Here is a 25,664-nt window from a genome sequence, read left to right as displayed (position 1 = left end):
GACGTTGAGATGTCCAACAGATAACTGGTAATGAAGGAGGTCAAAAAGAACTAATAAAGATGGATATATAGAATTAAGGATGCTCAGAAGGGAGCACAGATCTGTCTCCTTGGAACAAGAGCAGGGATTATAAAACAAAGATTTCTTTCTAATGTCATAAATTGTAGGCAGCAGTATCGTTATGGTGGGAAGAGAAAGACTACCCAGAATTAGTTTCAATATGGGCAATGATATCTTTTCCATTGAACTTTTATATTTTCTACATTCTACCTCTGCTAAGTGATCTTGACCACAGATTAATATCCTTGTTCCTTTTCTTAAAAAAAGGTTTGTCTTGTTTGAAAGTACTCCTAATACTCCTATTTGTTCAGATAACTGAAAATATTCATAATTCTTCCAAATGCAATAAGTTTTCATAAGTTTGCAATATATACTAACATTGAAAACTTAAATTTTCACTTATATTCTGTTCCATACTTATATGCCAAGACGGCAAATCCAATATATTTTCCTATTTCTTTTGGGGGAAATATTAACATATGTAATTATTCCTAAAGTTCAGGAAAAATAGATATTTTATCATTAAATATCTGGATAGTGCCCCCAGAAGACAACATTTATCTTTATTTAATTTAGCCAAGGACATAAAATGCAAATTTTTAAAGTTGTGTGAGAAATCTATCCCCATTTTTCCATTTGCAAACCATAGACAATTAATAGCAAACATTTCTTGACTACAAAGAAGCTATTATCTTAATAGATTAGAGACCATTTCATTTATTCTGTACTGATTTTTAATGTACATGAAAATCGGAGTAAGGGCTTACACAAAAATGAAGACCATGTAAAATAATATTATCTAGGCATGATACCAAAAGGAAAAAATGAATTGTCAACTAGTCTAAAGATATTTAGTAATCCATTTTTTAAAAAAGTATTACCTGGACCAAAATTTCATCTTCCTTACATTTTCATTGGGAAATTAGCCATATATACCACACAAATGATGAGCTTTCACATAAAAAAAGGAAATTTATATTTCTTTCTCAAGTTGATGAATAAACTTCTCGCTAGGAGCAAATTAGTACTGAGTATCCAAATTATTTAATATAATGATACAAATTTTATTGTATCTATGATAATTATGAAAACTATTACATGCAGAACAGAAAATTTATCAATATAATAATAAGAAGAAAATATAAGATGGTCACATTAGATATAACAATTGCAAGTCAACTTACTTCTGTGCTCCCTGAGACAACAGCTTTGTCCACGTTCATTAATGCCTGTTCTTCAGCCTGGCATACTCCCAGAGACCATTCTGCACAACGGTGATGAGCCCAAAAGTGACCTAAAATGTTAAGAATGGATAAAATTCTATAATTTCATAAATAATTGTTTTCAAAATTTAAGTGAAAAGAATTATTTGAACTTATTAAACTTCATATCACACCTAAATCACATAAAATTGGTTTCAAGTATTCAAACACCAAATGAGAGTTCTGGTTGAATAAATTCACCAGTTAAAGGGTCAATCACACTTTAAACACAAAAACTTAATAGATTGCACTTGTTTGAAAAATACTTATTCATATAATCAATACAAAGCCTAAACTAACTTTTTGCAAATGGGTCATGGATATAAAGGCATACATTATAACACAATATAATCATGCCCCCTAGAAGTAAGGCCAATAGTGCTATCTGCTCTTACATCAAAAAGGCAGCAAAATCGCTACATTGTATTAACAGAAAATTTGTCTTCAGTAGTTGTTGCCTAACTCATCAATCCTATACACACACCCCTACCCTACAATATAATTTTATGCTTCTACTCTGCCACTGATTGAGAACTCAAATAGTAAAATATATTACAACTCCTCCTTGAGTCAAAAGACTGCAGAAGTATCAGGGACGATCTTAAGAAACTGTATGAAATTTGTTACATGTAGTTTATCCAACTACATAAAGAATTTAATTTCTTGTGAAAATTTTTACATGGTTTTACTTGATAACCAAGGTTACTAATTAATAATTCATATATTGTGCAAAATTTAGAATACGAAATTAAATTCAAGTTTCACAAGCCACTGAATGTGCAAGCATATTTTCATTTGCTAACTTTTTATAGAACCCATTGAAAAGCACCCAACATTATTTAAAATTTTCCCCCAATTAAGTGATTTTATCCTGATTGTTGACTAATCAGTGCTAAAACTCACTAATAGATTTGAAAGACTGAAGTCATTCGAGAACTAAAAAGAACAAGATCATCACAAAATATTTCAGTTAAAACAAACTTTCAATTTCATCTAATCATCTAATATTTAATATTTATGATTTAGTTTTCAAAATACAGGACTAAAAAAAGACAGAAGGAAGGAAAAACACAACTTTTTTCCCATAAGTCATACTGAAAAATGTACCAAGTTATTTAAGAATATTAATCAGGTTAACTTAGAAGTAATATTAAAACTGTATTACTGTTGACAAGGAAAACAAAGCGGCATGTACTATGTAACTCAGATCAACATCAAATTAATTATAAAACATATAACTTTAGATCTTAATAAGACACAAATTAAATAAACTCAATAAACATGGCTTACTGAACTGAGCATAATTAAAGATGATTTATTTTGCATAAAGCCATAAAGTGATTCTTGGTATTCACTTGGAATTCACTTATTAACGTAAAAAAGTACTTACACTTTCTATGATACTATTAGTATAAATCAAAATTTATTCCTACCTGTAGACTCAAATAAGGCTTGAAAATCAATGTCATCTGGAAGACCAACCAGACTGAGTTCGTCCCACAATTTACCAGTCTGATCATCTGAAGCAGTTTGGGTGCTTGCATTTACATATGATGTTATGCTCTGTCGAGGAACTCGTTCTCTGTGAAAGTAAAGGGATACCTAAGGTAAGGATGATGGTAACAATAAGAGCTAGCAACTATTTATGTGATGCCTACTATGTGCAGGTCATATTCCTAGTACTTTCACAAATATCACCTTACTTGATCCTCACAACACTACAAGGAAATGTTCCCATTTTTAGGTGAGGAAACTGAGGCATTAAAAAGACGGGACAGCTAGGTGGTGCAGTGAATAGAGAACTGGCTCTGGAGTCAGGAGTACCTGAGTTCAAATCTGGCCTCAGACACTTAATAATTACCTAGCTGTGTGGTCTTGGACAAGCCACTTAACCCCATTTGCCTTGCAAAAACCTAAAAAAAAAAAAGGATTATAATGAAGCATGACACATTTAATTCTGAAAACTGATTGAAAATTTTGTAAAATTGGACCAGAGATGTGCTAGAGTCAATTTGAACCAGCTCTTGAGTCAATTGTTAAATTTTCATTGCTTTTCAGTCTGAGTTGCCAAAAAAAAAAGAAAAGGTAAAGTGACTTGTCTATAGACATACCTCTATTAAGAACCTGAGGCAGTAAATAAAATCCAGGCTTGCTAACCAGGGTTCTAATAGCCTGGAGCACAAACTTGGCTTTATAAAATATTTTACCATATACACAGATTTGCTCATTAATACAGGACACCTCAAAACAAAGATGTAAAAATAATTTACAAAATCCCATGATAAATATCCAGAAATCTTTTGAGTCTCAATATATTCCTTCTAGTTCAAAATTTGAATTACTTCAAATTATTGTGAATATATCATTTAATTATACATGCTCACAAAAAAAATCACAATAAAAAATTTAATTTGAATAATGACAATGACCAAATCAAGACTAGGAAATTCATATTTTAACAGAATTACTATTGAATTGGAAGGGATCTAACAACAATAGAAGTCTAAAAGGGATTAAGAGTAGAATGAGAAAGAATCAACCATGACTTTCTTAGATTTTCCTCTTAAAAGATGAAAAAACTTTTATGATAATAAGTCATTTTCAGCAAAGAGAAACAAAAATAGAAATACTGAATAAAGTACAGAACATTAGTGTACCCCAAAATCATAAGACTTCACATAGTTATATATTTTAAAATATAAATAAACTATATCAATATAATCAAAACTTGGGAATTATATTATACTGAAACATAACATTTAATGTGATAACAAATCTATCACCATAAATATGAATAAGACGTTACTCTTGTGTTTTTGACACCAAGTCATTTTCTTAAAAACCAAGCCATACAAGTTCAAATAGCCTCAAGCTAGAAAAATTTAAATTCCAACTTATAAAAATCTCATTTTGTACCTTAGTATAGCATAGCAAATTTTTAAAACTTTTGCCAAATACCTAAAAGTAACAAATTTCTGAACAGTATGCTATCCTTTACCAATCACCGTATGCGTTAAACAAATTAGAAGTAAACAACAAAAATTCAAGAAAATGAAGGGAATTAAAAAAAAAGATGAACAAAGATGGCCATTAGACTATATTACAAAGTGGAAATCATAAAAACTATCTGGTGTTGGTTAAGAAATAGTGATGGGGAATCAGTGGAATAAAGCTGGTATACAAGACACAGAAGTAAGAGACTATGGTAATTTAGTGATTGATAAACCCAAATATCCTAGCATTGGGCACAAGACCTCACTTTTTAAGAAAAACTTCTGGAAAAACTAGAAAACAGAATGGCAGAAACTAGGTATACACCAGTATCTTACATAATCTATCAAGATATGGACAAAAAGGGTACATGATTTAGAAATAGGAGAACAAGGAACTATGTCCAAAGGGGAAGCAAACTGCATGTTAAAGCAAAATACAAAATCTAGGTCTGAATCAACAAAAAAAGGGAGGAAAGGACATATTTGTATGAAAATATTTACAGTATTTTTTTGTAGTGGCAAAGAATTGGAAACTGAGAAAATGTCCATCAATTAAGAAATGGCTGAACTAGTTGTGATATAGGATTTCAATGTAATACTACTTGCTTTAAGAAATGATGAGGAAGATGATTTCAGAAACACCTGGGAAAACTACTCAATTATGCAAAGTGAACAGAATAGAAGAACAATGGACACATTAACCACAATACTATACAGTAATCAATGATGAATGACTGACTTGGTTATTTTTGGCCAGATAATGATTCAGAATTCCAATCCCAAACAACTCATGAAAAAAAAAAAAAAACCACTATCTACTTCCAAAGAAAGAAATGATGGGAGTCTTGATTGCAGCTTGAAGCATAGTATTTTTCACTTTTTATCATAGGGTTTTTTCCTTTTGAATTTTTCCTTCTTTCACAACATGAATAACATGGTAATATAGTTTAGATGATCGCACATCTTTAACTATATCACATTGATTACCATCTTAGAGAATGGGGAAGGGAGGAAAAAATTTGAAACTCAATTTTTTAAGAAATGAGTATTAAAAATTATAATTACATGAAACTGGGAAAAATTGAATATTTGAAAAATACTGGATCAAACTTAAAAAACCCATCACAGCAAAACCATCAGTAAAAGTAAATTAATAGTCAATGATCTAATCATTTATTTAATTCTACAAGGGCCAACATAATCATATTTCTACAAGAGTCAACTAATTCTTGACACAATTCAAACTTTGTATTCCAATTTTTATTTTCTCTCTACTTCTCTCTTCCATTTCTCTTAAAAAAGAATTCTTCATTTTAAAAAAGAGCAAAAGGGGAAGAAATGAGTTCAGAGAAACATATTATTAACCAAGAATAATGGTATATTGAATGCTCCACAATTCTTTTCCCATCTCTTCCTCAGGAAAAAAAACTAGCCAACTTTCAATTCAAACTGATTTTTTTTCTTGGTATAGACTCGCTTTAAAAATGTCGGGTACTGCTTTCATGGATAAGAAATAAACAGGGAAAAATGGTCAATTAATACAATAGAGCAAGTTATATCAAATTTCCTCCAAGATCCTGCCAATAAATTACAAATTTCAAGTATTAGGAGTTAAATAACATTATATAAATTTTTTCAAATTTAGAAAAAAATCAGAGATCCTTAACTACTATATTTATATGCATACATATATACATATATACACATATACACACACGTGTGTGTGAAAAGTACATATATATATATGCTTAAATAGAAAAAAACAATCAAATTCGTTATAAATGAATAGAACTGTGTGCACTGATAGGTACTTCTAAAAATTATATCAATTAACCAGTCTTATAAAAGCAAAAAAGAATTCTAGATTTAGAAGTGAAGACCACCTAGGTCAAAATCCAAGACTTCCAATTAGTAGTGAAAGATTTTGAGGAAGTTACTTAATGCCAATCTGACCAAGGACAGAATTTCCCTACTCAGAACCTCATCTATTAATGAAGGCTGGATGAAATAATCTTGAAAATTTCACTCCAGACATATATCCTATGGAATTTTGCTTCTATTTATATACTATTTACCTCAATAAAGTTATAAAGTCTACCAAGTTCTTAGATAAAAAGTTATTTGTGAAAAGCACCTAGCACAGAGCTTTGTCACACAAAAGATGTTCAACATATATTAAAAAATTAAAGTGAGATTTAGTAATGGCCCTGTATGAGGGCTTGTCATGTTTGTCATACAGAAGATGATTCATATACATTGAGAAATTAAAATGCCCCCAAACCAGCCCCAGAGCCTTTCTGATACACAGCAGTGGCTTTTAACCTGGGAACTAAACATCTCTAAAATACAGCAAAGTTATCCTTTGTCATGCTATGAAATAGTAATTATAAATAAACTGCCCTACCAGAAATAGACTATAGAGAATAATTTCTCATACCTATAAAACTCATTTCTATTGCAAATGTGACTAAAATGGGACAACTGATAATATAATACTAATTTGCTAAAAAAAATTTACTCTAGGGAATGAAGAATTAAAATTTTATTTTTATAGCAAAAGAAAACAGGGAATGGATGTAACTTATTTTAATAGACCTACTAAAGACATTTTTTAAAAATTCAAAACCCATTCCATCAGTGCAACAATCAGGGGCAATTTGAGACTGTCATCGATGGTGAATGCCATCTATATCCACAGAAGGAACTGTAGAGTTTGAACAAAGACCAAGGACTATTACCTTTAATTGTGTGTGTGTGTGGGGGGGGGGGGGGGGGGGGGGGGGGGGGGGGGGGGGGGAGGACTGATATTTTATTGTCTGATCTTGCTATCCTTTATACCTTATGTTTCTTCCTTAAGGATATGATTTCTCTTTCATCACATTCAATTTGAATCAATGTATACCATGGAAACAATGTAAAGACTGGCAGATTGCCTTCTGTGGGGGGAGGGAAGTAAGATTAGGGGAAAAAATTCTACAACTCAAAATAAATGAATTTTTTTTAAAAAAGAAAGAAGAAAAATACAAAACCGTCTCCTAATTTTATATGTAGTATTGGAAATAAAAATTTAAAAACATTTTAAATCACTATAACCTTTACAATAAGACAATGACAATTTGAACAATCTTTAGACTTCAAGCTAAATCAGTAACAAAATATGGAAAATGAAAAAATATAGGACATATCTAGAATGATCATTTCATTTTAGAATAATGAAATTGGAGTTTAGAGAAATCACACCTAACTAAAAGTATGTTTAAGAGGATTATAATTATGTCCATGCTACCTGTCATCTTCTCTAGTATTCTTTCCATAAGGATGTTCTACTTCCTTATAGGACACTCTAAAATTGTTTAAGTCTTTATTATTATTTCATTTAATATTTCCTTTCTTCACGGTTCTGACAGCAGTCCAAAAGCTAGAAACCAGTCAGAAAATGACTACACAACAATGCATTCCTACTTTATATTTGGATGTTACCCAACATGGTACTTGGTGGTTATTAGATCATCCTCCTCAAGGGAAAGAAGTGGTTAGTTGTTCTAAGCTAAATTAATTTTGAGTTATTCCACAGTTACAGAAACATTCATTACTCAGGTAGTTCACAGAACAGTATGACTGACACAAAACCATGATTTTGTTGAGAAAGAAAAAATAAGCATAAAATAAAATCCAGTTCAAAGTATTTTATATGAAGTGAGTAACAACACCAGCACTTTAAAATCATCAAGGAAAAAAAATTCTCATAAGCAAATTAACTTCTACTTTAAAACTCCTATTAACATTTTTAAGAAGAGCATCTATAATATGCATATTTACTAACAAAAAGTATACCACAGAATCATATTAAGAGAAATAACATATAATTCACCAAACATTAAATTTGTCAAGCCCAAAGTAGCTCTTCCCTGGTAATGTGTAATGCTCTATTCCTAGATACAAGTAAAAATTGGAAGGTGGAAGGGAGAGGAGAAGAGAAGGGGAGAAGAAAGTTAGGCTCAGTCATACTGATGGTATAAGTAAGTCATATTTACCATTTACAATTTCAGCTTAATGGGTCTCTAGCCACCCAGGTAATTTTACTTGATTTTAGGTTATAACCATATGCCATTTGGCTATATTTTGCTCATATAGATTTGACTAGCAAACAAATACCAAAAGAACTAAAAAAACAACAAAAAAAAACCTTTTCTTAAAACCTAATCTTTATACACACAATAGTGCTGGAAAATGCTACCAAAATTTATCAAAAAAGTAACTTACTTTCTCTGTCCTCTTTGTTTACGTGGCACTAAGTTTTGTATTTTTTCACTGGTTCCTTCGCTGTTGTCACTGATATCCTTCTTGTTCAGAGGTTGCTTTTTCCAGAGTGTGATTAATTCTGGTGTTGGATTGAACTGCTTTAATTCTCCTTGTCCTAATGAGCTTCTCTCACCACAATAACAAAAAGCGCACAGTTGTTCACTGATGGAAAAAAAGTTAAAAAGGAGTTGAGGTTTTTGGGGAATATTTTTGAGAAAGGAAAAAGAGTAGAGAAAGAGAAAGTAGTAGTTTTATGTCAGAATTTTAAAAGAATGATAAACTAGACATATCTGCATTCTCAAGAACTTCATGAGAACCTAAGCCAGCATAATAGTATAATATATGTGTGTGTGAAATGTTTGTATGCATGCATGTATATATGTCAAAGATGCCATCCACTGAATAAATGGCTTAATTAATAATTCAGAAAATTTTCATACTGCAGTCTTGTGATTTTGAAAGTCTTTAAGGAGCTCTCTAGTATTATTTCTGTGAGTTGGGTTCCACTGGGAAAGTTACTTTTTCTTGAAAGTAATATTTACAAGCATTGTAGTGTCTTCTTCAAAAGAAGTATAGTGAAGTATAAACAATACTGCATCATTGGCTCAAAACTCTTATCTCTTTATTATTTAAGTGAATTTCAAGCAAGCTAATCTCTCTGACATTCAGTTTCTTCATCTATAATGGAGAGGACTCAAAAATACAAACCCCCAATATCTTCTCTAAATCTAAAGGAGCAATAACCCTTCCTGTCTCTGCTATTCTCCCTATTACCATCCTCTATTGGTGTATTTTCTTCTACTATTTCTTCCCAGTCACTCTCCTTTGCAAAATGACATCCAAAAACAAAAAGAAACCAAAAGTTTACATAAGCAAATTAACTTTCACTCTGAAACATCAAAATTCTAATAAGGGTATCCATAACATGCATACTGTAAAATATGCACAGCACTGTATTTTGATAGATGCAGTAAGATTTTTCAGCAGCCTGCCAAATATTAAATTTGTCATACAGAAAGTACTCACTAGTACTTAATCTTTCTCACATTATAACTCCAAAGCAAAGTCTAATTGATATATTAATTGAACTAAACCTAACACAATTTTAAAATGTCCAGAGAACAGTTCTAATCTCTTTTAGGAATAATGTTTCTACCATGCTAAGAAGAAGGCATTATAACAGGTTCAACCAATCTCTATACAGTTAATGCTTAATTGATCCATGTTAATAAAAAAAAATGTACATGAAATTATATAATATTATAGGTTCTAAGGGACATGGCAACAAAACTGTAAAAAAGAAAATTACAACACGTATACAAACCTCCTTCTCCTTAATATACCTCATAATCCTGCAATAGCTACCATTTTTTCCATCCTTTATTAAAGTTTCTGATAAAAAGGTAGGCAGTCCTTATGTTCAAAAATCAATCCTTGATTCCACATCATCCTACTATCCTATCTCCAAAATGCCATCCAATTAGTCATTTGCACCCAATACTATTAATATTTAATGATTCCAATCAATTTTTCCCCAGCTATCTATAAATACGTGGGGGTGGGGGTGGAGAAGAGGACTCCCCAAGTAGATACTCTTACACCCTCAAGTTATCATCCTTTCTTTCTTCTTCCTTAATCAGACCAACTCCTAGAAAAAGGGTTCTTTCTCTGTCTACACCTTTCTAGCTCCTCCAACCTTTTACAATAAGGTTAAGCCCTTCACTCAAATAGTACTGTTCTTTTCAAAGTTACAAATGATATCTTAATTGCCAAATCTGATGGTCTTTTCTCCACACTCCTATTTCTTGACTTTTCCATGACCTCTGACACTTTAAGTACTATTCTTACATCCTGAATATACTATTTTCTCTCTGGATTTTCATGGTATTTCTCATGGTTCTCCTCCTTTCCCTCTCCTCAAGCCACTCCTATCACTAAACTCATTCTTCCTTCATTATCCTTTCCTCTATCACAAGGCAGTTTGTAACAAAAACCAGTTTGAGATATTTATGTTGTTACCCTGGGCAAGTAAGTCACAACTTTTGGCTCTTTCATCTATCACAACTATAAAAAGGGAACAATCATACCATATACCTCATAAAAATGTTGTAAACACCAAATGAGATAAATGAGTTATTTATAAAGTCTTAGCCCAGTGCTTAGCACATGGTAAAAGATTTAAAATTAACTTCTGTTCCTTTGTTCCTTTCAACTTCTTCATTTGTAAAATGTAGGAAATAAAAGAATCTACCTTTCCGAAGGTTGGTGTGCACATCACAAGGTCAGAAATAAGTGCTTTGCAAACTTTAAAGTATGACACAAACAATATTACCATCCAAATCATGACTCTTAACTATGGGTGACTCTATTATAGCAATTTCCTATTAATTCTAGGGTGAAAAATAAACTCCTTTGTACACACTCCTTTGTATAAAAAATTCTTCACAAACTGGCCCCAATCTACCTCTCCAGCCATATTAAGTAAAATTAATTTCTGTTACATTCTCTCCAACATTCCTACTGCCTCTCCATCACCATTCTCTATCCCAATATACTGGATTTTTCTCATGGATAAAATGCATTCCCCTTCAGCCTCTAATACTTAACTATTCAATTTCATTTAAGAATACTCTAAAGCATGCCATTCAATATGAATCCTTTCCTCACCAATATGAATATAAATGGTTATATTTACTTATTTATATTATAAATACTTATATTTTCCTTTCCAGTAGAATTGAAGCTAACTGAGGATAGATAATATTGTAAATTTTATTTGTAGCCTCAATTTCTTACACTTGGTAGCAAGCAGGACATTAAATAAATTTCAAGTTAATTCTTGTAAGCAATAATAATTCTACTGTTAATAATTGTATAACATAAGACAGGAGGAACAGAACTGTCTTATAAGGAGGGGGATGGAAAAGATGGGACAATTATACTTAAAGGGTTAACAACTATGAATTCATGTTATAAATAGTTTGAAGTAAAGGATTAGATTGACTAAAACCTAGAGCAGACAGAATAATCTAAATAACAACACTTTGATCTTCCTATCTTAAATATTGCTTAAACTTGTTTCTCTTACATGGTTATTACTTAAACAGAAAAAAGTTTTATGCAAGGAACACAGTAAAATATAAAAAATAGATGCTATTGTCCCTATAAGTGACATGGTAACAAAAAAAAAAAATCTGTGAAGTAAGTACAACTTAAGTTTCATCATGTTAATATAATCAATAATAATTATATATTCATTACTAAGGACAAGAATTAGACATAATTTTCAACATCAGTGAGCAAACTAGAACGAGGTAGAAAAAATAAATTGTAACTGCAGTTTAATGATAAATACATAGAGTTTTCAATCAATAATGGACAAATAAATCAGAAACCAGTAAGTGTTACAGTAGAAAAAAACTTTAGAATTTAATCACTCCAAACTTCTAAGCAAGACCTGAATTCCTTGTATAGCATACTTGACTTCTCAGTAAGTATTCTGTTTGAAAATGAAGTGATAGAAAGTAGTTCATTTCATTTTAGCAGAGTTAAAATTATTAAGTTGTTTTACATACTAATCCCGAATTCGACCATACACTTCCACCAATTACTGTGTTGGCCAAAACACTCAACTTTAAAGGTCTTATCTGGGCAAAAAGATCTATAAATTTGTTTTCAGCTGCCAATCTATGATCTCATCTTCAAAAATATAAATTAAAAAAAATTTTTAAACTTATAAGTTACATAGTTAAGCATAATTCTCTTAGTAACTTTCCTGCTAATTACAAATGATGCATTAAAAACCATGTTTTTGGGGTGGTTAAATGGTGCAGTGGATAGATCACTGGCCTTGGTGTCAGGAGTACCTAAGTTCAAATCTGGCCTCAGACACTTAATAATTACCTAGCTGTGTGGCCTTGGGCAAGCCGCTTAACCCCATTGCCTTACAAAAACTAAAAACATAAAAAAAAATGTTTTCCTCCTGACAACCAGTAGCAATACCCATATTTTTTCCTATACTGCCCTAGCCATGAGTCCTCTAATGGAACCTACAGTATCCTCTTCCAAATCTGGCAGCTGCCCAATTAGTAGTAAGGTTTCAAATCAACTATACTATTTTCTCTAAGATCACAAAAATTACACTTTCTGCCATACAATTCGGTAACTTTCTCTCAAATAAAACTTTGTTAACTGTTCCTACTGCATTGGTTCTTCCTCTAACCTGATTTTAGCCTCTACTCCAACAGAAACAGTAGAGCAGGTAGACTCCTCAGACACTGAACGCTGGAGAGATGGTATTAGCTGCTTGTTGCTGTCCACTTCTGTTTCACCATCCTCTTCTGCAGATTGTTCTTTGACTTCTGTTAAACAGTAATAAGACAAAAAGATTATTATTTCCAAGAATTATTTAAGTATCTAGTAAACTTGCTTTTCTAAATTCATCTGCAGTTGCTAAGTAAAATGATTCTACTAACATAAATTAATCATGTTTTACTGACATTCAAATTTCTTAATTTACTTCTGAGATAAGAACAAATTAAACAAATATAAAAATGTTGGTCCTAAATTTTTTTTTAGAAAACTTGAAACATCACCTCTATCATTTGCACAAATTATACGCAAAGAAAACATTTTAATCCATCTAAGTTCATATTAATCAACCAAGAAGCATGTATTGAGCTCTCTGTGACAGGCACTGTTCTGAGCAATAAGAATATTTGTGAAAGGTCAGAACAGTCTGGCTCCACAAGAAGATTCCAGAAACATAAGTGAAGGTGCCGATAGCTGGTCTGGGAGGTGGGGAAACCAAGAGGTCATATGGAAGAAGGGATGAAAAAAGCTAGAGAAGTAGAACAGATTATGAAGAAAGTATTCAAAATACAGGTAAAAGGAGAAAGTGGAAAGGCTTGAAACTGACTTGTCAAGTGAGGAACAGCAAAAAGGATTGTGTGTGTGTGTGTGCAGTGTAGAGGTGGGAGTGAAGAGTAAGAAGTCTGGGAAAAATAAGAAATCAAGTTGCAGGAAACTTTTGATACAAAAGAAAGGACTCTAGATGTAATAGGGAGTCATTAAAATTTATTGGGTTGTGTTTCTGAAAGGTGCACTGGGCCATGGCAATGAAACAGTGGATCTAGAGACAATGAAGAGATGAGTTCAAATCTGGTTGAGAGACTCCCAAATAAGTTTCTTCACCATTATTTGCTTCACTTTCTTCAAATGTAAAGTAAGGATTTTAAAAAACCCCTACACTACTCAAGATTACTTGGAGGCTCCAAGGAGGTGGCTAAATCTGTAAAATGCCCAGAGCCTAGCACACAGGAGGAGCTGTATCAATGCTTCCCCCCTTCCTCTCTCCATGAGAAGATCATTTCACCAGTTTCAGACAGCCAAGGATGAAGGTCTAAAACAGGGTGATTAGGACAAATATTTAGATTTGTTATAAAGTATAAATGACAAGATAAAATAAGGGAATGGATAGATAATTAGTGAAGTGTGAGAGACAGGGAGGAACTAATATTGCATATGAAGGACAGCAACAAATAATTCTGCAAGGGATTTGAATTTTGGTTTTCAATACAAGTTCTGTTTTGCAAATGTTGAGTTTTGGGGCAACAGAGGTAGTGCAGTTGATAAGAGGTCCAGACCTGAAGTCAGGAGGACCAGAATTCAAATGCAGTCTCAGACACTTGACACTAGCTATGTGACCTTGTTTAAGTCACTTACCCCAACTTAGTCCAACAAACCAAAACAACAAAAGTGCTGAACTTAAGATGTCTACAGGGTATGTATGTACCCCAAGAAAGCTAAAAGTTAATTAGTGATACATGACTACAAAAGAAGAGAAAACAAGAGTTAGATGAAGATCTGGCAATCACATATATCAAGAAAATTCATAGGAGTTCATAAGTTCCAAGGAAACAGTATGAAGATAAAAGAGGATATAGGCCATGGGCTTGAGGAACAGGGATAAAAAGACAGCAAAAGTGATTACGAAGGGTAATTCAGAAAGACAGAATCAAGACAGAATTTCTTCAAACAAGAAGAAATAAACAGTGTAGAATAGGATATAGGTCAGACATGAGGAGAAAAGAGAAAATACCATTAGGTTTAATAACTAAGATATCATCAACAACTTTAGAGAGGGCAATTTCAGAAAAACTATGAAGATGAAAGAAAGATGCAGGGGTTCTGAAAAAAGAAGATAAAATTAAAGTATCTAGTATAAATGACCTCAAGAGCTTTGATTTTGAGAAGATGTGAATAAACCTAGGGCAAGAAGTTGGCTAAAGTAAAATGCTTTTTTGTTTGAGCAAAGGTAAAGTATAGGAATACATGTACCGAAGGGGGAAAAAAATAGTATATAAGGAGAAATCAAAGATTAAAACGGTAACAGAGATAATAGTGGGTTGAAACTTAGAAAAAAATATAGCAGATGCCTGTAGAATGGTGGTCTTAGCCATTGGGGCTACTTCTTTATCAGAAAAAATAGAGATATGGTAAGAAAGGAATGAGAGATGGGGAAAGTGAGGGAGAGGGGCGCCCTGCAGAGGATGCTTCCTGAAACTGGTCAAGTATTGTATATGTGGGGTTAAGAACTGAAGGAAAGGGGACACAGAATTTATTCTTACTCTTCAGACAAATAATGTTCACTATTCCTTAATATATATTCATTGTCAGGCTCAGCTTGTAAAAGGAGAGAATTTGGGAGTGGAGATAGTAATGTGATAAGAGAAAAAAATGTTTATTAAACATAAGAATACACAGAAGAAAGAACATAAGAATAAAAAGAGATGCACTGATGAAGCAGGTACTTTTATTACTACTGTCCATGACAACAGTTCAGTTTCATATACAATTTTCTTTTCTAGTTTTCTTATGTCAATGCTAATTTAAGGTCTGATATGCTCATGATAAAGTAAAAGACTAAAAATTACTTTATACCTAAATATCTTTACCTAAAATTATTTACAAACAATTATTTACAATCTGTGTATAACATAGATTGTGCCTTTTGTTGTTTTTGACAATAAAACAAGGTCCTTTTCCACAAAGCACATCACATTGTTCCTGCATCAGACCCCATTTTAGTTCGACATCATTTCACCATACTAAAATGCTTCAAGCAAATACCATTGAATAGCACTGAAAATGGCATTTGTTTTTCAAATATATATTGGTCTACAAGGCTCCTTAATTCTCTTTCAACTCTAAAATTCTAGAGCTCTTTAAATCAATACTTCATATCATAGCCAGCCAATTATTATTCCAAATGAATCTACCTGAAACATCTCCTAATTTGGGAATGGTCAAAAATACATGAAGATCACTAAAAGTAGGCACCTCCAAATCACACATCACACCCTGTCTTTACAATTGAGGCTCCCCCTTACATCTTCTTACACTCAATCCCATAATTTTAAAAATTACCATAGGAACAGTCTTGCTATCCAACTGGGCAAATAAACATCTCCTTAATTCACAAGAGAATCCTTTCTCTATGTAATGAATCTAAATATGCGTTGTCTTCCCCCAGTAGAAAGTAAGCTCCTTCTATATTTGTATTTCAGGGTTTGGCATAGCACCTTCTGCATAGTAATAGCTTAATAAATATTAAAAAACCTTTTACTTTTAATAGAAAAGAGTACCTGTTTCACAAACATCTATTGTAATAATAGATATAAAAGCAGAAAAATACCACAAACAACTTAAAAGATCATTCAAAAAAGATCATTATATCTGGCTAAAGTGGAAATATGGAAAGAATTGCAAAAAGTTCAATGGAAGATGTGGTTAAAGTTTAAGAAATAAGGATGCTGTCATTCCTAAAATATAGAGAGAACTGAGCCTTTTATAAGAATACAAGTTATTTCCTAATTGATAAAACACTCAAAGGATATGAACAGGACTTTCCAGAAGAAGAAATTAAATCTATCTATAGTCATATGAAAAATTGCTCTAAATCACTATTAATAAGAAAAATGCAAATTAAAACAAGTCCAATGTACCAACTCACACTTATCAGATATGCTATTATGACAGAATAGGAAAATGATAAGTGTTGGAGAAGATATGGTAAAACTGCAACACTAATATTGGTGGTATTGTAAATTGATTGACCATTCTGGAGAACAATTTGATATTATCACCAAAGGGCTATAAAACTGCAAATCCTTTGACCTAGCAATACTGCAACTACACATGAATTCCAAAGAGATCATCAAAAAGGGGGGGGGAAATGGTCATGTACAAAAAACTAATTATGGCAGCTCATTTTGGAAGGCAAAGAATTGGAAATTGAGGGGATGTCTGTCAAGTGAGGAATGACTGAACAAACTGCTATATGAATATAAAGGAAAGGAAATATTAGTAGTAGAGTGAAAAGCAAAAGTTTTTTACGAAAAAATATATCCTGAATTCTTTATTTAAGGGGGGGGGGGGGGGAGATTTCTATGAGGAGTGTTAAAGAGGAGTACATTCCAGGGAACAGAGAGAACCAGAGAAAAGCCATGAAGATGGGAAATGAAACAACTTGTATGATTAACAAATAGAAGGTAAACTTGACTGGAAAAGAGCAACAGTAGGAGAAGCTAACAAAAGTAAGTTGGGACCAGGTTTTGAAAAGCATAAATAGAAGAGTTTATATTTTATCCTAGAGGCAATAAGGAACCAAGTAAGTTAAGTGGTAATAATGTCAGAACTGCACTTTAGGAAAATCACTTTGGCAGATGAGTGGGAGATGGACTGACCTGAAGCATGGAGACCAATTCAGAGACCACAATATTAGATTTAAGGAGGAACTAATGAAGTTGTGACCTAAAAGGAGGACCAGTAGCCACAGAAAAGGAACAGGATGCAAATGATACAAATAGTCTATAAAGAATTGTTAAGTATATGGGTTGAGAACTACCACTTAACACAAAGTTTACAAACTGGGACCACTGATAGTATAACTTACTTTCAAATTAATAAGACAATTGGAAGAGTTCCTGTTTGAAACAAAATGTGTGTTTGAAATAGAAGATTAAACCCAGGGAAACAGATATTATTAAGTGAGAGGTTGGAAAGGGAAATCTACAAGACCCCAATAGAGTCCAGGGATAGGTAATTGATAGCAATCTAACAAAGGAGACTATGGAATGTAAAGAATCATAAAAACAGAGAGATAATGGTATCACAATAATTCATAGAAGAAAACTGATCCAGGAAAAGAGAATAGACAACAATGACAGTAATCACTGGGAAAAGGCCATGAAATTTCTTGATTAATTTAAATTCCCCTTGATAAGTTTGCAAAGAGAAGTTTCAGCTGGGAATGAGGTCAGAAACCAGACTCAAAGAGTTTTATAGGTGAAGAGAAAGAAAGTGGAGGCAAATTACAAAAAAAAAAAAAAAGGAGAGCTATAGGATCATTTGCTTGAAGAAAAAAAAGGTATTTGGGGAAAACTTTTTAGCATGGGAGAGATTTGGATATATTTGAAAAAAGGAAAGGAAGAAATGATGATAAGGGAGAATATTTAAGGGAGCACTCTATTGGAGACTATGAGCAAAACTGGCACCATCTCCCCTTAATTGCTGAGAGACACATTCCAGGACCTTGAACCAAAAAGTTTTAAAAATATTAATGCTTCCTGGTAGGCTTCTTGGCCTTCATCTTCGAAGGAGACCAAAATGACATCACTATGTTTGAGACAAATTACAGTGCATTCTAATGTATCCTACAGTGACTCAACAGACCAATAAAAAGCTCAGAATGCTCCATCACAGGTTGGGCACAAGTAGCCCATGTGAACACCTGGGATGGGTACTCTAAACTTACAGATGTCATGTTTCTTTGAAAGAACTGCTTCAATTCTGCCTTCCTCATAGAGTGCAGCATCCTCACTTGATGAGGGTACGTCATGCTGGGAAGTCCTGTGGCCAGTGTCTCCCATGCTGAACAGTCAGTTCTTTGAGAAGACCTTAAGGATGTCTCAGTATCGGGTGTCTCTCTGACCCCCATGCCCTGTGTGAGTTCTCCATAAAATAGTATTTTTGGCAAGCATATGTCTGACATTCTAACAACATGCCCAGCCCATTTGAAGTAATATTGGAATGCTAGGTAGCTTAGCTCCAAGAAAGGACTTCAGTGTTTGGTATCTTCTCCTCCCAAATGACTTTCATGATCTTCATAAGACAATTTAAATGACAGAGATTCAGTTTCCTGATAAGGCACTGACAAAGAGTCCAGGTTTCAAAGGCATGTAGCAATAAGGTCAACAAATGGCTCTGTATACCTCCAGTTCACTCTAATACCTCTTCTCTCCCACACTTTCTTTCTGAGCCTCCCAAATAATGAGCCAGCTCTGGCTATGTGAGTATCAACTTCATTGTCAATGTATACCTCCCTGGAAAGGATACTACCAAGGTATTCAGTACTTAAAACTTCACCATTTGCTATAATCAATGGTTCCACAGATGGATGGTGTGGTGCCCTCCGATGGAGCACTTGGGTTTTTGTTGGTGTTAACTGTTACACCAAAATAATTAGCAGAGAATCAATCCATAGTTTGTTGCATCTCAGTTTCAGATGCAGCATTGAGGACACAATGATCTGTAAACAGACCAACACTGACCACAATCATTGTCGAAAGCAAACTTTATGGAGATATCTAGTGGCAAACACTCACTATAACTTCAGTTACTGAAAACCAAGAAAAAGAAGTTCTTGCCTTCAAAGAACTTGACCCCATTAAATGGTTCAATAAACGATGCTGATATGATTTCTTCAATGGGAAAATAAGAAAGAGAAGGGATTAGGCAAATGGAACCCATTTGCCCAAAGAGATCCTCACCTGAGAGAAAGAAAGGTAGGTTATAGAAGATTTGACAGCAGAGTAAGAAAAGAAATTAGTTGGTGGACAGGGGGCAGAGCCAAGAAGGGATCCAGTCAGGGAGGGTAAGTGACAGTGGATAAAGCACCGGCCTTAGAGTCAGGAGTACCTGGGTTCAAATCCAGTCTCAGACACTTAATAATTACCTAGCTGTGTGGCCTTGGGCAAGCCACTTAACCCCATTTGCCTTGCAAAAACCGAAAAAAAAAAAAAATACAAAAATACAAAAAGAAGGGATCCAGTCTTAGGTACTCTCTGATAAAACTTGAAACTAAGGATTTTAACTAAACTTTTGAGAGACAGAACCCACAAAGGGACCCAGTGAGGCAGTTCTCCTACTCAAGGTAACCTGGAAAAGAACAGAAAGGCTCTGCTCCCCAGGGTCGGAGGCGGCCTGCCAGAGGGGTAGCCCACCAGAGCCAAAGAACATCAGCCTCCCAGAGGCAGCCCCAGGGCGCTGGGAGCCGCTGCACAGCAGCAGGGGAGTCTCCTAAGCTGCACCCCAGGGGGCACTGGGAACAAAGTGGGGGAACAGAGGGGGACCTCTACCAGAGCGAGCATGTGGAGCCCAGCCCTCAGGGCACACAGTCAGTAGCTGGGTCTTTCCACAGCCCAGACACAGTCAGCAGCTGGGTCTTTCCACAGCCCAGACCAGTAAACAGAAGCAAGCAGAGGCAGTAAGCAGGAGCCTCCAGAGCAGGAGCCCATTGAGCTGAGGGAGGGGAGTGAAGAGAGAGAGACTACAGAGCTCTGTCCTCTGTCCCTGGAACAGGACTCTGGGGCTCTGACCACAGTCAGATCCTGATCGCAGTCTAGGCCCCCCCACCTCAGCCCTGTGGCAGAGGGGGGCGCTTATGGTCATTCACAGACCAGGAGGGAGGACAGAGCCGCACACACTGAGACCCTTGTGGGAGTGTTCCAAAAGCTCAGGAAGCACCCCAAAACCAGGCCCAGGCTGGGAAAATGAGCAAGCAGAGAAACAAAAAGAAGACCATTGAGAAATATTTTGCATATGAGCCCAAGAAGGATCAAAATACTCAGTCTGAAGATGAGGAAGCACAAGCTCCTGCATCTAAAGACTCCAAGAAAAACAGAAATTGGGCTCAGGCTATGATAGAGCTCAAAAAAGATTATGAAAATCAAATGAGGGAGTTGGAAGAAAAATTGGGAAAAGAAAGGAGAGAGATGCAGGAAAAACATGAAAATGAAGTCAGCAGCTTAGTCAAGGAAATCCAAAGAAAAGGTGAAGAAAATAGCATACTAAAAACCAGCTTAGGTCAAATGGATAAAACAGTTCAAAAAGTTATTGAGGAGAAGAATGCCTTAAAAAGCAAAATTGGCCAGATCGAAAAAGAGGTAAGAAAACTCTCTGAGGAGAACAAATCCTTCAGACAAAGAATAGAATTCAGGGAGACTGATGAATTTACCAGAAATCAGGAATCAATACTTCAAAACCAAAAAAATGAAAAATTAGAAGAAAACATGAAATATCTCATTGAAAAAACAAATGATATGGAAAACAGACTTAGGAAAGATAATTTAAAAATTATTGGAATATCTGAAAGTCATGATCAGGAAAAGAGCCTTGACATCATTTTCAAAGAAGTACTACAGGAAAATTGCCCTCATATTCTAGAAGCAGAGGGCAAAATAGAAATGGAGAGAATCCACCGATCCCCCAGAGAAAGAGATCCCAAAAAACCAACCCCTAGGAATATTATAGCCAAGTTCCAGAACTCCCAAGTCAAAGAGAAAATATTATAAGCAGCCAGAAGGACACAGTTCAAATATTGTGGAGCTGCAGTCAGGATCACACAGGACTTAGCAGCAGCTACATTGGAAGCTAGTAGAGCTTGGAATACAATATACCGGAAGGCAAGAGAGCTTAGAATGCAGCCAAGAATGAACTACCCAGCAAGGCTGAATGTCCTCTTCCAGGGAAAAAGATGGACTTTCAATGAACCAGGGGAATTTCAAAGGTTCCTTTTGGAATGATCAGAGCTGAACAGAAGGTTTGATCTTCAGATACAGGACTCAGGTGAAACATGGAGATTGGGGGAGAAGGGGAAAATATGAGGGACTTAATGATGATGAACTGCATGTATTCCTGCATAGAAAATGACACTGATAATACTCATAGGAACCTTCTCAGTTAATAGAGCAGGTAGAGGGAGCTTTTATAGTTGAAGCACAGGAGAAAGCTGAATTCGAAGATAAAATATGGTGTCAAAATGGAGTCAATAGAAAAAAAGGGAAATGGAATGGGAGAAAGAAAAAGGAGAGGGGGAATAGTCCAAGATACTTCATATGATTTTTCTTTATTACAATGAGCTATTGCAATGATATGGAAGGGGGGAAGGCAAGGGGGAATGAGGTAAATTTTGCTCTCATCAGAGGTGGTTAGGAGAGGAAACAGTATATACACTCAATGGGGTATAGACAACTGGAGTAAGAAGGAGGGGGGAGCAGGGGGAAGGGGTGGGGATGTGAATAAAGGAGGAAAGGATGGACCATGGGGGGACAGTGGTCAGATATAACACATATTCTTTTTTACTTCTTGCAAGGGGTTGGGATTGGATGGCCTGCCCAGGACCATAGGGCCAGGGGGATTCTGGGCCTAAGGGGTGGTATGGGGGCTCAGGGCTTCTTGGCCCCAGGACCAGGGATCTGTCTGCTGTGCCACTCAGCGACCCTAAAGCAGAGTCAGAGTGAAAGAAGAGAGAAAATAATAGTACATGGTAGTGGAGAAATAAGAAAGGAGGGAGTTGCGATCAGCAATGGCAGCAACGTTGGAAAAATATGGAAGCAACTTTTGCGATGGACTTACCATAAAGAATGCGAGCCACCCATGACAGAATTGTTGGTGTTGGAGCAAAGACTGAAGCACATTTTTTATTGTTATTGTGTGGGGGAGGGTGCAGGGCAAGTGGGGCTGGATGGCTGGCCTGGGGCCACACAGCAGGGTGATCTTTGGGTGTCTGGGGCCGGATTCGGTCCCAGGTGCTCCTGGCTCAAGGGTCAATGCTCTGTCTGCCACCCAGCCACCCCTACTATGATTACTATTTTATTTTATTTTGGGTCTTTTTTTTCCTTCTTTTTGGGTTTTGCAGGGCAGTAGGGTTCAGGTGGCTTGCATGTCACATGGCTGGGTGATTGTTGGGTGTACGGGGCCAGATATGGGCTTAGGTGCTCATGGCTCCAGGGCTGGTGCTTCGTCCATTGCACCACCTGGCCATACCTACAATTATTACTATTATTTTTTTTAATTTTAATTTTTCTCTCTCCCCTTTACTTACTGCCCAAGCAAGTCTATATTCATGGGGGAGAGGGGTATTTTTTTACTCTTAAACAAGAATATTTTATTTATGTAAAAAAAACCATTTGTACAAAATGAGAATTAAAAAAAATTAAATTAAATCAGTTGGTGTAGGGGTTGAGGTGCAGCCAAGATGGTACAGTAAAGGCCCTTATCAGACCATTCCCAAATTCCCATCCAACTTTAAATGCCTCAAAACAAATTCTGGAGCTAGAAACAAAAAAGGATGGGGTGAAACAGTGTTCTAGCTGAAGACATCCTAAGTTGGCAGGAAAAGTCTGTCCAAATGAGGTAAGAACGGAATGTAATCCAGAATACTGGGCACCTAGAAAACCACCAACAGGGCCCTATGCCCTAGCACAAGTAAGTAGCAGGCCTTTGGGAGTAACTGAATCTACTGTAGCAATTTCTGGACATCTCAGTCCAAAATCAGTAAGGTATCCTTTTCTGGCACTAGGTGCAGGATGCTTTTGCATTGCCCATACTTGATTCTACATCCAAGAGCAACACTAGAACACAGAAGCAGGTCATAGTATCAGAGTAGAAAACTTGTAAATGCTCCAGATCAGAGTACAAATTAGGAGAACAGTTACTGCCATCTCACCTTAGATCATGCTTCCTTGGAATAAGTGAAAATTTAAATATTCTAAGAACAAGCTCTAAAAACAATAGAACAGAAAACCTGAAAGTTTGGAGAGTGCCCCCACTACCCTGGGAGCAGAGCTCAATTTTAACATAAGCTTTTAAAAGTCAAGAAATTAGCTAGAATAATGAGTGAGCAACAATAAAAGAACCTGACTATAGAAAGCTACTATAGTGATAGGAAAGAGAAAAACACAAACTCAGAAGAAGTCAACAATGTCAAAATGGCTATATACACCTCAAAGTAAATGTCAACTGGTCTCAATCTCAAAAGGAACTCATGAAGAGCTCAAAAGTATTCTAAAATCAAGTAAGAGAGGTAGGGGGAAAATGGGAGAAGAAATGACAGTGATGCTAGAAGAAAATAACATTAAAAAATAAGTCAAATGGAAAACAGGCACAAAAATTCATTGAAGAGAAAAAAATCTTTAAATAACAAAATTTTTTAAAGTTCAATGAAGAAAAATCCTTAAAAAGTTGAATTTGTCCAATGGAAAAAGGATATTGTTAAAGAAAACAATTTCTTAAAAATAAGAATTGGCCAAGAAAAAGCTGATAGAATCTTTGAACAATTTAAAGGAATATATTTAGACAAAGGGTGTGAATATATAGACTGTACTAAGATCAAATTTTTAGCTCGAGTGATTTTTCATTTATATGATACTTTGGTTCATGAGGATTTTGTTGATATGTAGGGTACTTGGAAAGAAGGTATAGTATAAATTGTATAAAATTTGATGTTTATTATGGTTCTTGAGAATTGTATTTCTAATTAAACAGTTGAGGACAGTGTACTTGGACAAAGGGAGGTGGGTAAAAAATGACTATGACGTTATGTTGATTATAAAACAATCAAATCAATCAACCCTGGAAAACTATTTCTATCAAAACAGATTGATTAGGATGCTTCTGTTCAAATATTTGAACAGTTGCAATGTGGAAGAAGGATTTCAGTGTTCTGCCTGGGCATGGAGGACAGAACTATTAGTGATATATGGTGGTTGCAAAGTTGCAAATCTGAGTTTGATAGAAAGGAAAAAAAATTCCTAACAATTAAAGCTATTTTAAAGAAGAATGTACTGGCTCAGAGAGTTTTAGGTTTTCTTACTTTTCTCCCTCTTCCCCCAGGCTTCAAGTAAAAGCTTATATGTCCTTTTAGGAGAATGGTAGTACTAGTTGGCTACTGAAGTTTCTATCAACTCTTAAATTCTGTGATTTTGTGAAGGATCTGAAAAGACGTCATTTGATGAAATCTAAATACCAGAAATATTGAGGGATGGGGAGGATAGGAGGGGGAGGGGGTAAGAGGGAGAAGTAAAGGAAGAAAGGAGGAGAGGAGGGACTGACAAAAATGAAAGTAAAAGTTGAAGTTAAAAAATGTACAAATAGGGGAAGATAGCATAGAGTGTAATAGAATTAGTAATAACTGTAAATGTGAATGGGATGTTTTTTCTTCCTTTCTCATGGTTTTTTTTTCCCCTTAGTTCTAATTTCTCTTTCTCGCCATAACTAATATGGAAATATGTTAAATAGAAGACTACATGTACAAATTTTACCAAATTGTTCAAGGAAGAAAAATCCTTAAAAATTTGCCTAACGGGGGCAGCCAGGTGGCATAGTGGATAAAGCTCCGGCCTTGGAGTCAGGAGTACCTGAGTTCAAATCCAGTCTCAGAAAATTAAAAAATAATAATTACCTAGCTGCATGGCTTTGGGCAATCCACTTAACCCCATTTGCCTTGCAAAAACCTAAAAAAAAAATTGCCTAATGAAAGGAGGATGAAGGGAAAAGAGGGGTGATAGGAAAAAACTCAAAGACTTGCATGAACTGATGCTGAGTGAAGTGAATAGAACCAAAAGAACATTATACACTAATAGTAACACTGTGGGATGATCAATTATACTGGACTTGCTCTAAATAAGGAAAGGATACATGATGGAAAACATCATCCATATTCAGAAAAGGAATTATGAAGTCTGAATGCAGACCAAAGCTTACTATTTATATATATTTAAATATTAACATATACTATTTCTATATTTATGCATTAAATTAATATTATTTATAATATTTGTGTTTTCCCCTTGTTTATTCCCTTTTTGATTTGATTTTTCTTTCATGGCATGATTAATATGTATGTCTAACACAGTGATATATGATATAAAACCTTTATTAGACTGCTTCCTAATAGAGAAGGGGGGGGCAGAAACTATCCTTG

At 34.8% G+C, this 25,664-nt stretch overlaps 1 protein-coding gene across 8 annotated transcripts in view; it reads right to left on the bottom strand.

The window, feature by feature from the left end:
- The window catches only part of KMT2C (lysine methyltransferase 2C), a 291,259-nt gene that overhangs the window by 167,911 nt on the left and 97,684 nt on the right, over positions 1–25,664 (bottom strand). For all 8 annotated transcript variants that reach the window (XM_074193304.1, XM_074193306.1, XM_074193298.1 and 5 more), the window contains exons 3-6: positions 12,840–12,978; positions 8,579–8,779; positions 2,756–2,904; positions 1,245–1,354 (exon numbers count right to left, since the gene is read on the bottom strand). In XM_074193304.1, the coding sequence (XP_074049405.1) occupies positions 1,245–1,354; positions 2,756–2,904; positions 8,579–8,779; positions 12,840–12,978 (599 nt within the window). The remainder of the gene's footprint in view (positions 1–1,244; positions 1,355–2,755; positions 2,905–8,578; positions 8,780–12,839; positions 12,979–25,664) is intronic.

Source organism: Macrotis lagotis, chromosome 7 (assembly GCF_037893015.1).
Source record: "Macrotis lagotis isolate mMagLag1 chromosome 7, bilby.v1.9.chrom.fasta, whole genome shotgun sequence".
NCBI classification, from domain to species: Eukaryota; Metazoa; Chordata; class Mammalia; order Peramelemorphia; family Peramelidae; genus Macrotis; species Macrotis lagotis.
The sequence above is the reverse complement of the archived record's forward strand: the minus strand, read 5'-3'. Positions and strand labels throughout refer to the sequence as shown.